At 43.1% G+C, this 13276-nt stretch overlaps 1 protein-coding gene across 1 annotated transcript; it reads left to right on the top strand.

Annotated features, from left to right (window-relative positions):
- The first annotated feature begins 3215 nt into the window (after positions 1-3215).
- BRS3 (bombesin receptor subtype 3) lies at positions 3216-11842 on the top strand. The gene is made up of 3 exons (XM_020810293.3): positions 3216-4201; positions 6169-6520; positions 9823-11842. The coding sequence occupies exons 1-3, from the start codon at positions 3768-3770 to the stop codon at positions 10219-10221; spliced, it is 1185 nt and encodes a 394-aa protein (XP_020665952.3). The 5' UTR covers positions 3216-3767; the 3' UTR covers positions 10222-11842.
- Positions 11843-13276: the final 1434 nt, after the last annotated feature.

Below are 13276 nucleotides of genomic sequence, written 5' to 3'. Positions count from 1 at the left end.
CTCTGATGCAGCATCTCTTCCATTTATTCTTTATTAATGCTTGCATCTTGTTGCTGAATACTGGGTGATGTTCCAGGTGGGGAAGTAATGGGGTGGGGGAGGCGGGGAGGCATGGAATAATAATGCCCATTGAACTCTTGAGTCCTTTTCTGATCCCCTCCAATGAATAAAAAAGAATCTCTGAATGCAGAATTGAACAATCCTGGAAAAGCATACAATCGGAGCATAAATTCCATCCCGGGGAAGGGAGTGCTAAAGTTGCATCTGAAATTAAGTGATGATGCAGATAATTGGCTCTATAGCCTGGGAGTCTTCTGAAAAAAGCTTACTGACATGTTTACTCTTTAGGCTGCAAAATGGGGTGGCAGATGTTCCTTGCTCGGATAGTCTTCAGAACATGCAATGGCTCTACCAAAAAAATAATTGATTCGTTTGAAATGTGCTGCTGGAGGAGAGTGTTCAGGACACCCCGGACCGCCAGGAAAACAAACAAGGGGGTCGGAGAGGAAATCAAAGGGTTTTGTTGTTGCGCCTTGCTGCTTTTAAATGTGTTTCTAGCATTTTATTGTAACTCTTTTTACCCCTCCTTTCTCCTTAAAAAAAAAAAGAATCCAAGGTGGCAAAATTAATTTATTTACCATTTTAAAAATATAATACTTGTAGAATTCTTTGAAAACCTTTTGTCTATTTACTGTTCTAAGCTTTATAAAAATGTCCTTTTTAATGATCTAAGCCACCCTGGCTCCTTTTTTTAAAGGAGAAAGGTGGGGTAAAAAGATTTAAACTAACAAACTAAATGATAAAGACCAATGTTGTGCTAGAATACAAAGCATGACCCTATCTGAACATTAATTGCAAAGCTTGACAGTCCATGAGCTGGTTCTAAAAAGCATACACAACTTGTAGCCTAGGGCAGTTAACCTCTTTCATAAGGGATAGCTGTTCCATTCTAGGCTCCTGAAAATGCTTTAAAACCTCGAAGGATATTTGACATATCATTGTATGGTGTGCAGCTGAAATGAGGTATGTGTCTTTCCATGTGCTCAGCTGACATTTCCTGGAGGCGTTCGCTTTGCCACAGCAAGGATGAAGAGACAGGGAGTGCCAGACGTTGTTGACTACAACTCCCATCTGCCTTGTCCAGGGTTGCTAATCACGAGGCATGCTGGGAGGTCCTGCCCAGTCGTGTCTGGAAGCGGAGCCCGTGCTTACCCACAATGGGGTCCCGAATCAGCAGGAACAAGTTGTTGCAGGCTCTCTGGGTTCAGCCTTGTCTCGTTTCAGGATAACCCACCCTAACCCCATGTCACAGATGGTAGGGGGAAGGAAGGTTACATCCCATCATTGCTGCAAAAAATGGGCCACTGTAGAAGGTCACAGGGTGAAACTGAGGCAGCAAAAAGGAAGAGAGTTGACTGCAGGGTTAGGAGGAAATCAACGCGACCTACAGTCATGCAGGATCAGTAGAAAAAGGATTAGAAGTTAGAATTTTGTGTTTCCTGTTCTTTTTCCAGCAGAGAACAGTCTTGATGGTGGAGGAGATGATGGTTCATCTAGGAGGAAAAGCTAAGCAGGAGAGCTGCTGGATAACTCAGCGGTTTAGGTCTTCGACTACGGAGCCAAAGGTTGGGAGTTTGATTCCTCAGTGTGCCTTTCTAAAAGAGGCTGGGCTAGCTATGCAGTTCTAAGATGATGATGATTTCAGGAGAAGTGGGAACTCCCTTAGAATTTGCTTTGGTTTTATTGGTCATTGGAAGGCCAACACAGACGTCATTTGCAAGACTGAGTGTTCCGGCAGGGAGCTTGGAAGGCATGGCGTCCCTGGAGGAAAGACATGGCCATATGGAGAAATAAGCATTTCCTTTAACGTCACGCTAGGGACTTGATTGCTGAAACTGCAAGGGAGTTGACCAATTGCCACCCTCTCTCTCAACACCTCTGCACTCCTTTCGTGGCTGTCACTCAACTCGGGTAGGCGTAGCTGGGCTTGATTCTTGACAGCGCATCAGCGAAAGTCCTGCCAACATGCAGCGCTGATGAATGAGCAAGTGTTGTATCTTCCTGAGATGTTCAGTCCTTATCTGATGGGGAGGTGTGTGTGTGTGGGGGGGAAGCAGTGAAACGATCTTTGAAACCAAGCCAAAAATGTTGAATTCCTTATCAAACCAGAAAACAGAAGCGTCAGAATTCTGCCTTAAAAGGACTCGTTTTCTGCGACGGCAGTGCTGAGATTTATCCAGTTTGCATTTTGGAAAGCCACATTGGGATTTCCAAAATGCAAACTGGATAAATCTAAACACTGCCATTGGGAGTGGGAACAGGATGCATTTCTTGGGAGGGGGGGTCATCTGTCTGGCAACATCTGCAATAAACTTAATTCTGCAGCAAGCATGGGTGTAATGCAAGACGAACAGATGCCGTGCAAGAAAAACAGGGAGGGAGGCTAAGGGTTTTTGAATGGCGCCATGCCCTTTCCCCTCTTGCAGCTGGCATGAGTCCAAGCATGCCAGGGACAGCCTGCTAGGAAGTGGGGGAAAACCCTGATGAGATTTGCCCTCGCGCGGTCAAGTAAGTAAATGAAGAGGATTCAGACCAATGGGTGTTAATTCAAGGCCAGTTCAAGACCAAGCCACCTGCTAATACTTTGCATTGTTGTACGGAAAGTTCATCTCCAGGTTGGCCTGTGCTTTGTGGATTCCCTTGGGAGTTCTAGCAGAGTTGGAAAGTGTGAGGTTGTTTGGTCACCGATGTCCAAGTTAAACACCCCGAGTGTTTTCAGCCTGATCGCCCTGGCCTCTACAGCTGACTTGACCAAACCGCTCTCAAGACCTCCAAGACACTGTGGAGAGAATGCAAACACAGGTTGGTGGCGCAGAACCCAGGAAACATCTTCAAATTCTTTCTAAAGGCTATATGGAGACAATTCCCCCTTTTTCTCTTTACCTAAGATGCAGCTCCTCTGAAACAAAACATCCCCCTCCATCACTATGATATTCCCCCCCCCCCCAGAACTGTTGGGTAGCTCAGTGGCTTAGGTCTCCAGCAGTGGAGAGAGAGGTTGGGGGTTCGATTCCCCCACTGGGCCTCCTTGAGAGGGGCTGGACTCGATGATCCAGAGGGTCCCTTCAAGAGGATTAACTTTGCCTGCAAGGTCTTCATGGCTTGGCCTGTAGAGGAGTCCTGCAGGGATTCAGAAGCTTGCCCCCCCCTTTGATGTATAAGCGATCCAATAAAAGTATTATCCGCTCCTGTGTTCTTGGGTAGTTTTTATATTTTTTTTGTACAAGGATGACACATTGTTCGTGCCAAGCAAATTACAGATATTCGGTGCAGATATTCCCACTTTTTATAGAAAGATGTTAATGCACTTAACAGAATAGGCAAAGAAGAGCCATCAAAATAAATGGAAATCATACGAAGCCCGTTGACTGGGTAACATGTTGAGGGAGAGAAGCGATCCACCTCACTTTCCTTCCTCCTCCTCCTGTTTTTTCCCCCACAGTAGCTGTAAGGCATATATTTTTTTTAAAAGAAAAATGTTCTGCACTTCCCACTCGGTTCAGCACTGGTTCTTTGCTCATCTCTCCTTCTTACGTTTCGAGATTCCACAGCAGGAAGAAATAAGTTCCTGTGGGTTTGCATTTTAATAGATTTCCTAGTCTTTAGCGATCTCCTCCTCCCTTCACACATATGCAGGCACACTTTCCTGCTGTTCTGTTGGGGTGCAAGGACTGAATATTTCTGACCTAGGGCTTTTCAGCTTCAGCATGGCTAGGGTGCTGTTGCCGGCAGAGAATGTCCCTTTTTACGAATTTGCGAACGCCAGCGAACACCTGGCACCTGCAACATACAACGACACATCGGAGGAGAATTGGCCAGATGACATTCCTCTTGGGCTGGGTACCATTTGCACTATATACGTTACCTATGCCACCATCATTTCGGTGGGTCTTCTTGGAAACGTGATCCTTATTAAAGTCTTCTTCAAGATCAAGTCGATGCAGACGGTTCCAAACATCTTCATCACTAGCCTGGCTTTTGGGGACGTGATTCTTCTCGTGACTTGCGTGCCCGTGGATGCTGCCTGTTACCTGGTGGACACCTGGTTGTTTGGAAGAATTGGGTGCAAGCTGCTGTCCTTTATCCAAAGAACATCAGTGGGAGTCTCTGTGTTCACTTTAACTGTGCTCAGTGCAGACAGGTGAGTCGGATGGGCATTCGATTGTTTTCTTAAGCTGAATTTCTAGACCCTAGGATATTATACGAGATTAAGTTAACTGGGTCTGGAATGGGCCACTCTGTCCAGTATCTAGATGCAAAGTTTGATGTGTCATCTTTTCCCCCCCCCAAACCTTTGATTTTTCTAGTAAATCTAGCATCCTGTGATTGGTAAAGCCTACTTTTATGTTCAGTTGCACATTTTTAAAAACCAGATCTTGAAGGTATAGAAAATGTTGTCTCTGATTTGTGAAGGTATAAGGTATAGAAGTCTTGCTAAGAGAGCATGCAAGCAAGTTGAAAATGATTACAGACATTTTGGGGGGAAAGAACCCATCTTTCATCATGTACAAAAAAAAAGAAATATATTCTCCCCAATGCCTACAAATTGCCTAAAGGCAAAAGGAGGCTATGCTGTAGCTTGATGCTACCCTTGTGGTGCATTAAAACAATTTGTGAGAGTTGAAAAGGGAAGCATGAGAAGGAATGAGAATAACTGAAGCCCGTTTTTCAGCCCTTGATGAAATAAAACTGTAAGATGTAAACTCCCATACTAAAACCTCTGATGCTCAATAGACTAAAAGAAGAAGAAGAAGAAGAAACAAAAGCCAGACACTTTTAGTGTCACCATGATACATCACCACGACCACCACTTTGCATTAAGTGAACTCTAAGACAGCATCTGATCATTTTGAAATCCCAAGAAACAGAGATTAGCAATAGGGTTACTCTTCTAGTTTGATTTAGAGTTAGGTTTTCATGAGAATGCACATGTCTATTTATTGAACCTACTGAGAATTCTGATGTTCCAACAAATGAGAAATAACCGAAAAGATGGTTTCTGCTTCTCACTGAAAAACAGCATGTCACGTTCTGATCCTTTATATTGATGGGAATAATAAAAGGGGCAAAAAAGTGACAGTTTTCTTGGGACAATTTTTGTTCCAGTGGGGGCTTTTTTTTTTGTCTGAACATGACACAAAATGGTTATGTAGATGAAATTTGGGGATGCTGTTTACAACTTTTCAAATGGCAATGCTGTAGAAGAGGTGGCTTGAGGGATGAAAATGTCTTGCAGGTTAATTAACTGTAAAATGTAAGAGATAGATAGATAGATAGATAGATAGATAGATAGATAGATAGATAGATAGATAGATAGATAGATAGATAGATAGATAGATAGATAGATAGATAGATAGATAGATAGATAGATAGATAGATAGATAGATAGATAGATAGATAGATAGATAGATAGATAGATAGATAGATAGAATTAGTTTCCAGAATATGGATGATATGTATGCTCAATTCTCTGTGTTTTGGTGTATAGCATGACTTTAATAGCATTGTGGATTTTAATGCAGCAAACAATAAAAATGAAAAGTATTTTAAATGTCGATAGATTGCAGGATGCTAAGAATTTCCTGGATGGAGAGGGTGGTTAGCAGAGATCTATTATGCAAATGAACAAGGGCCCCCAAAACATAGGGAAGGTACAATTCGGAAAGCTATAATGCTGAGGCCACATAATGAGAAATGGAGAGTAGCCATTCTTTCCGGCTGATCATTTGGGATAAAATAAATGGCAGAATGTGTGCAGGAAGAGGAATGTAGGCTAAGGAAACTGGAAGAATCGTTCAGGTGCAGCGTAATGTCCTTTAGAGTGGCCACATCCAAAGTTAGGATAGTCACCATGATGATGTCTGAGAGGCATGAAAAAGAAACGTTGGCATCATGTAAAAGAGAGCTGTTGGCTTCCATTGGCTTGGCGTTGGTTTCGTTCCATCAAGCTTAGAGCCCCAAACAATCTTTCTGCGTGGTTTGGTGGATCGCAAGTGACGGCATTAAAATGCCAGGGGGGACTCATCAGTCGAGTTCTGATGCTCTTGTCTAGTCTCTGTTGCATTGGATTCACATTCTGAAGCCTTCACCGTTAATTATCATTCTTAGGTACAAAGCCATCGTGAAACCCTTGGAGTTACAACGGGCAGATGCCGTTCTGAGGACCTGTTTCAAAGCCGCTTGCGTTTGGATTGTCTCCATGCTCTTAGCCGTCCCGGAAGCCGTGTCTTCTGATCTGTACGCTTTCCACCTTTCCGACAAGAACACCTCTTTGGAGACCTGCGCCCCTTACCCGGTGTCTGAAAGAATCCTGCAAGAGGCCCATTCGCTGATTTGCTTCTTGATCTTTTACATCATCCCACTCGCTGTGATCTCCATCTATTATTTCCTTATCGCCAAAACACTCTACAAGAGCACATTGAACATGCCGGCGGAAGAACATGGGCACGCTCGTAAGCAGGTGCGCAGAGAGTCAGAGCAGAGGTGGGCAACTAGAGGTCGTGTGAGCCAAAACGGGCCCTCCAATATGCCCCCTGAGATTCCCCAAAGAGCCGCACCCCCTTAGTTAGAACACTCTCCTTTAGTGGTTTTCCAGCTTTTGCTTGTTGCTTTTTATCGTTCCAAAACACTGCAATACTTCTCCAAAGGCTTACTTACTGGCAACGAGAACTTTAAGCTAATAAATGCTTGCATTTGAGACCCCGCCCCTTTGCCTTTGGCTCCGCCTATCATTAGGTGCAGCCCCCCAATGAACCTCTCTGGACTTAAAGTTTCCCTAACCCCCCTAGAGTCTGCATAGGTCTTTTTTTTTTTTTTGCCCATCTCACCTGTTCCATTGGACTGTTTGGTAGAGAATCATATCAGGGCATTATACAGAGCCCTGTCTCTGGAAATTCCCATTTTCGCGAGCTGGTGCCTGCCTCATTGTTGATATTAAAGTGGGATACCGGGATAGGTTTTGAGTTGACTAAAGCAGTCTCGTCCTTAACATGCAGCAGGATGAGAAAACTGCCCCAGGCAGAAGCTGTGCCTGACCCTTCCTCGTTCCTGGAAGAACAGAGGCCTTTAACTACTTCGGGGGGGGGGCTTGAGCATGTTTGGTGGCCTTGGGGTGGTGGAAGAAAGGTTCAGCTGTAGTCGGCTTTTATCTGTGGAAACGGGAAGGTGCCTGCTTGTCCTTAGCCTTACCTCAGTCAACCATGTTTTTTCGGTTGACCCTAAAAGTTTATCGGTTTTAAACCAATCATGACCACGAGCCCCCATGCTGCAGTGGCTAAACTGCAGTACTGCAGTCAGTCTTCTGCTCAGAACCTGAGTTCGATCCCAATAGGTGCAGGTAGCCGGCTCAAGGTTCACTCAGCCTTCCATCCTTCTGAGGTTAGCAAATGGAGTAGCTAGCTCACTGCAGGGGAAGTTGCTGTTTGCACAGTTAGGTTGTAAACCACCCAGAGAATGTTCTAGCACTTCAGGATGGTCTATAAGTTAAAAAAAACAACAACCAACTCAATTTGCTGCATCATCTGGGGATGTAACAACCCTCTTCTTGCAGGTGAGGGGAGCGAGGAAATCCCTGGTGCTCTCAACAGAATTCTTACACTGCCTCTTTTTACACACAACTGCCCCATTCATGCTACTGTACAAAACTAGGGAGATTGCTTGTTTTATTTAGGAATCTGAAGCACTGAATGGGCTGATTGCATCTTTCCTAGAAATCATCTTGTCCTGTGCTCTCTCTCTCCCTCCCTCCCTCTCTCTTTGTGTGTAGTTTGTTGCTCAAAGGAAACTAATGACATTTTGAACACATTGCAGAGACTTTAAGGCAGCAAAAGCAGTGATTTCTCTCATTCTCATTCCGAGACAAGAAATCTCAAAGGCTTTAAAAATTCCTGGAAAAAGCATTTCTTGTCATGGTGAGGTATCCTAAATTTGAAAGGATATTTCTCTCATTCCTTAGTTGTTAGGGCAAAAATTATCAGCTTGTGGATGGGGATTTTACAGAGTTCAGGGAAAAAAAAAAATTTTTCCATCACAGTTCCCAGAATCCCCCAACCCAGTCATGATAGCTGGAGAATTCCGGGAGTTGTAGTCCAAAACCAGAGCATCTTTTCTAACCACTTAAAACACGGTTTCCCCCTTCCTCCTATATTATGCAAGCCTTTAATTTCTCACTCGTATTAATAAACATCCAGCTTTCTGAGGAGGCGTTTGCATTAAGCTGTGTTTCTGTTGTGATAAGGTGCAGAAAGCAAAGTAACATGTTTTTCTGAGGTGATAACGAACAGGGTGTCTCACAGAAACTCTACAGACGGACACATTTACGGCTGCATATGTTTGCATGGGCTGTGGTGCCCTACTTCAGAATTTGCCTCATCCAGAGATCCAGAATGCTATCTAAAAGTTCAGGAATATATATTTATAGCTCCTGCAGTTGTGGGCTGGCTTGCAGACAATGAGATCTGATAGAAATTAAAGGCCAAAAGTACTTAACTATGTGAGTGAAGTGCCTTATTAGTCTAGGATGGGGACACTTCTGGCTTACGAGTCTGAGTTCCGTATTCTCAAAATTAGGATTTAAACATTTGCCGCTTTTCCTGCTGGTGGCAACTTTAAGTAGAATACCATGTGAACACAAATGTCATAATCTGGGGAGCCAAAGAGAACCAAAAAAGGAGACAGAGATTACACCAATCTGCTTAAAATATAAAAGCTAACTTATATATTCGTATTAAAAATGAGAAAATATTTTATTAAAACATCAGTTAAATAGAATTAAAATGCAGGGAGCAGCTGCATTACACTTTACAGAGCATTCTATCCCCATGTCGAGACAGGCTGATTTGATCTCATTACCGGTGATGATAAAACGCATAAGTTTTAGGCATTTTATAAGACCAGCTGCACTTTTTCATATCAGCGGATGGGACACTCCATTTCATTTTAGTTTCTGGCACGTGTGATTTCTGGTTTCAAACTGAGAGGCATTGGTGAGTGTTTTCCCCATCAATTCGGAGATATGCCACTTAGGCATATTTAAGGGGAGGCAGGAGAGGACATGGGGGCAGACAGTGGGCTAAATAGGACCACTCTGAAGTTTCTTCAGCTCCAGATGGCCCGCTGCACTTTGAAGCAACCCTATTTCACCCAAACCAGCTTGGAATAATTTCACGGTTGAGTCGCACCCTTAATCTAGGATCTAAGACCTGCTAAATGTGGATGGGCAATTTTAAGATCCTCAGTCTTGTTCCTCTCATTGGGATTACCAGCTGGTTTCTATTTCTCAGGCTTCACTTCTCTTTTAATAAGAGTTGTTTTTTAAAACCACACAAAAGGCTGATATAGGCTCACCCATGTATTTCCAGGATAAAAGCCAAAGAGAAGATCATTCCTATTTATTAAAAACTGACTAATATTGCTGAAAACTGGAGCAGGTAACTATGGGATGACAATTTTCATTTCCCCCCAGCAACTATTAAGTTTAATCAGGGGTTCCTAAAATCTTGTGGTGTAAATGCTTAAGTAAGCATGATGATCTATGGATAGTGTTTGCTTCCACTTTCTTTTAATGAGTGACGTTACTCTTCCCGTGTTGTTTTATTTTGTGTTCTGGCAACCAACAGCCCAGAAAGGATTTAGGTTTTCTGTTCTTTCAACTTATCAAGCCTAACTTTTACCTAAATAAAATCTACTGCCATCCATTCTATGCTGCCAAAGGGGAAAAAAACCCTTCATTAACATGTAGTGTTATTTTGGTTATTTTTCCAGATTGAATCCCGCAAGAGAGTTGCGAAAACCGTACTAGTCTTGGCTGGCTTATTTGCCTTGTGTTGGCTTCCGAACCACATCCTTTACCTGTACCGCTCCTTCACCTATCATACTTCAATAGATACCTCTGCTTTCCACCTTATTTCCACTATCTTTTCACGGGTTTTGGCCTTCAGCAATTCTTGCGTCAACCCCTTTGCGCTGTATTGGCTAAGTAAAAGTTTCCGTCAGCATTTTAAGAAGGAGGTTTTGTGTTGCAAACCTAAGGCTCCTGCTGCACAGCCTCCCAGCGTCACGCAGAGCAACACCATGACCAGGGCGATGTCAGTTACAGGGTCCGAGATCAGCGTCACCTTGTTAACAGATTACAGTATCACCAAGGAGGAAGAGAGTGTCTAATTCTGCCTGTTTCGAGGACAATCGCCACACCAAGATCCATCAGGACTAAAGCAGACGGGGACCTAGGGGAAAAAACTGTACATGTGTAAGCATCTTCAGTGGAGCACTTTCTATAGCATTGCACAGAATTTGCACACCAAGAGCAGTTCTGCGGAAAACAGCATCTACCTATTCCAGACATCGAAGGTTTCCCCACTAGAACGTGCCACTTCGGTGCTGTTACACTTGATCACGCTACAGAAATCTTTCTCATCTCTTTGCCCTTGCAAAAGTAAGACAGATCTTGGCCTATGGAGCAAAACAAGAGCTTGTGCTGATGAACATTTAACAACTCTTAGAACACAGGAGAGCAAGCAGGAAAGCTGGAGTCCTAAACACATTTACAAAGAAGCAGAGAGAATGGAAAAAGTTGGTTTTTCTGGATCACAGCACCCACAATATCCCAGCCTGTATGGCCAGAAAATGCTGCAAAACAGGATATCCCACAGAACAGGCTGGGAACTGTTTCTAAGTAAACACCCCTATGGTTTAATTATTTCCCATTGTTGGGGCTACAGAAGAGAAGCAGAGAGGAGCCATTCTGATCTATAATGCTTATCTTATTGCCACAAGGTGTGAAACAGTTGGGTAGCTTTTAAGTGTGAGTGGGGCATGAAGAAAAGGCCTGTTAGTGGATACTACGGGCTAGAAAGATACATGGCAGAGTGTCGTTCTCACTGGTATATTAGGATCAAAATCTGTAATTTTTTTATTTTTGTTTCATTTCCCCCAAGAATTAGGCTTTGAAGCTCAGCATGATGCGTTTGCTTTTAGTTTGTACACCTCTTTCTCTGGATTCTAAGACTGCTCTGTGCTTTTACACAACAAGTTGTTTAAATTTCAACTACTTAACTTTCATTTTTCAATGTCAAACTTAAGTTTTGGTTGTTTAAAGGTGAAGCTTTTAATGCACAGCTACCTGTATGGGTTTCCCCACCCCTATCTCTGGCCATTATATTTAGCTTAGGTTGTTTGTGATGCAGCGTTAACTGGCCAGGACAGACAAAAGCCAAGCTCAGAAAAAATTGTTATGAAAAAGTTCCATTTGGGTTCCTTTATAGTATTTAAGGATCAGCTCAAGTGCAAAAAGCAAATGTACATTTCTTTCTCTTACAATGTTTATCTCTCTCGCTCTCTCTGCACGCAAACTCTTCAGAGCTCTGTGCCTGAGCAATCCGTCTTGCAAATAAAGCTGTTATCCCTCCCTCTCCCACCCCTGTAAGAGACCTGATGGTCCACTCAATCCTTGCCCCCTTTCAGGAACAGTATATGAGAAGTGGTGATGTAGATCACGACAGCAGATCTTCAGCTCTGAGAGAGACCCACAACGCTGGCGGTAATAAACCAGCTATTTTCTCAAATATTTTTCTCCTCTGTTTTGTCCTTCACTGCTAATTTGTTGGTCTTTTACTGTAACCATCTTCTTTTCATTTACATGTAACTTCCTACTGATGCTAGAAATTTGCAGGCTTATCCATTTGTTATCTTGGCATATTTCCTACTCTTTATGCAATTGCTTTTTATGGTCGTTCTGTTTTTAATTTATTGCTTATTTAATAAAGTTTGTCCTTGCTAGAGAAAAGGGACATGAAAATGGCAAAGCACTCTGTAAACCAAAAGGTACCGTCAAAATGCAAGACATGCACTTGAACACGTGCTCTGACAAACAGACCTCCTTTCTCCACTCCCGAAGCACTGTTTCTAAACACATGCTAAATCTCGTTTGACCTTTCCTTGGGTGAATAGCTGCAGCAGCAAGAACAACTAATCATACTGGAGGTCTCTCTATCTTACTGACAACATGAACATAGACAAGATATGGGGGCTCTTGAAAAACTGCACATCTGATTCTTCTGTCAATGCTCTGTGCACTTGTAAACTTCGCAGGGCTTCTGGCTAAGCATGTTTAATTTGAAGCTTTAATAAGTATCCCACTAGGTTTCAGTATAATGATTCTGTACACCTGTCTGCTCTGACAAAATATATGAAAATGTCAATGTTTATCCCCAGGTAAGAAATTCAGGTTTGTGGCCTTAATTGCAAATAATAATAGCTCCAGGTGAGGCTTTTGTTGTGGCTTCACTTGCTAAATTTTAGAGACTTGACATGTGATTCTCTGCTTGTAATCTTCCTCCCCTTTTCACATCCTTTTCTATCTGTTTTATTTACCTCGGCAAGGACGAACAGTTGCAAAGCGCCTTCTAACTTGCCAGTGCGATAAAATGTTTGTCTGGAACTGTCGGCGCTTAAGTGCAAGCTAGATAAGATCCTCAGCGTGGAGGCAGAAGCTGGCAGTCTGTTTTCCTTTCAGCAGAAAAGTTTCCTCAGAGGTGCAAGCCTCAGCAGCCGGACTTGCAAATTAAGCTTGTGTTTACCTTCGGAGGGGCAATCATAAAATGAAGCAACCCGAGATGCAAGATACAAAAGGGACAAAAGCTTGTGCTACGACAGATGTATTTCACCACTTAAGGGATTGGCACCTTGAGGATCTGAGCTTAGTTTCTTCTCTGCTTGACCCTTAACCCTGAATTAGAGGCCAAGAGCTTGTATTGCTGAATCTCATCTAGGGATTAGGTCTCTTAGGCCACTGCTCTGTCCTTCCTTCTCTTACTGCTAAGGCATTGCAACAATGTGTGACTAGGATAAACAGATTCCTTAATCAACCTCCCTGTTTTATTTGAACTGTTTAATGTTGCCGTTGTTCCAATCTACCAAATGTGTAACAGTTACCCATTATTAATAATATTTACAGTGCAACGGATACAGTTCTCTGCTGGATGATGGAAGGAGCAATGCTTGCAGCAGTTCGATATCTTGAAATATTATGAACCGAGATGTTTTTTTTCCACCGCACTGATTACAGTGAAACCACTTGGGCCAACATGACCAAGGGCTGGAGAGGCATCTGTGTAGGCACTACCACTTTGAGGCATACCAAGCAAAGGTTACTGACAATCTATTTTTGTATTTCTAGCAATCTCATCCGACCACTTGTGGGCCAGTCATTTCAAGGCTC

Source organism: Pogona vitticeps, chromosome 11 (genome assembly GCF_051106095.1).
Source record: "Pogona vitticeps strain Pit_001003342236 chromosome 11, PviZW2.1, whole genome shotgun sequence".
Lineage (NCBI taxonomy): Eukaryota > Metazoa > Chordata > Lepidosauria > Squamata > Agamidae > Pogona > Pogona vitticeps.
Note: the sequence above shows the minus strand (reverse complement) of the source record. Positions and strands in the feature narration are given on the sequence as shown.

Bases quoted from the DNA above. Each gene is read 5' to 3' on its own strand.
- BRS3 (XM_020810293.3), top strand. From the start codon at position 3,768: ATGGCTAGGGTGCTGTTGCCGGCAGAGAATGTCCCTTTTTACGAATTT. The intron at 4,202-6,168 runs GTGAGTCGGATG...TATCATTCTTAG, and splicing joins ACTGTGCTCAGTGCAGACAG to GTACAAAGCCATCGTGAAAC. The intron at 6,521-9,822 runs GTGCGCAGAGAG...TTATTTTTCCAG, and splicing joins ATGGGCACGCTCGTAAGCAG to ATTGAATCCCGCAAGAGAGT.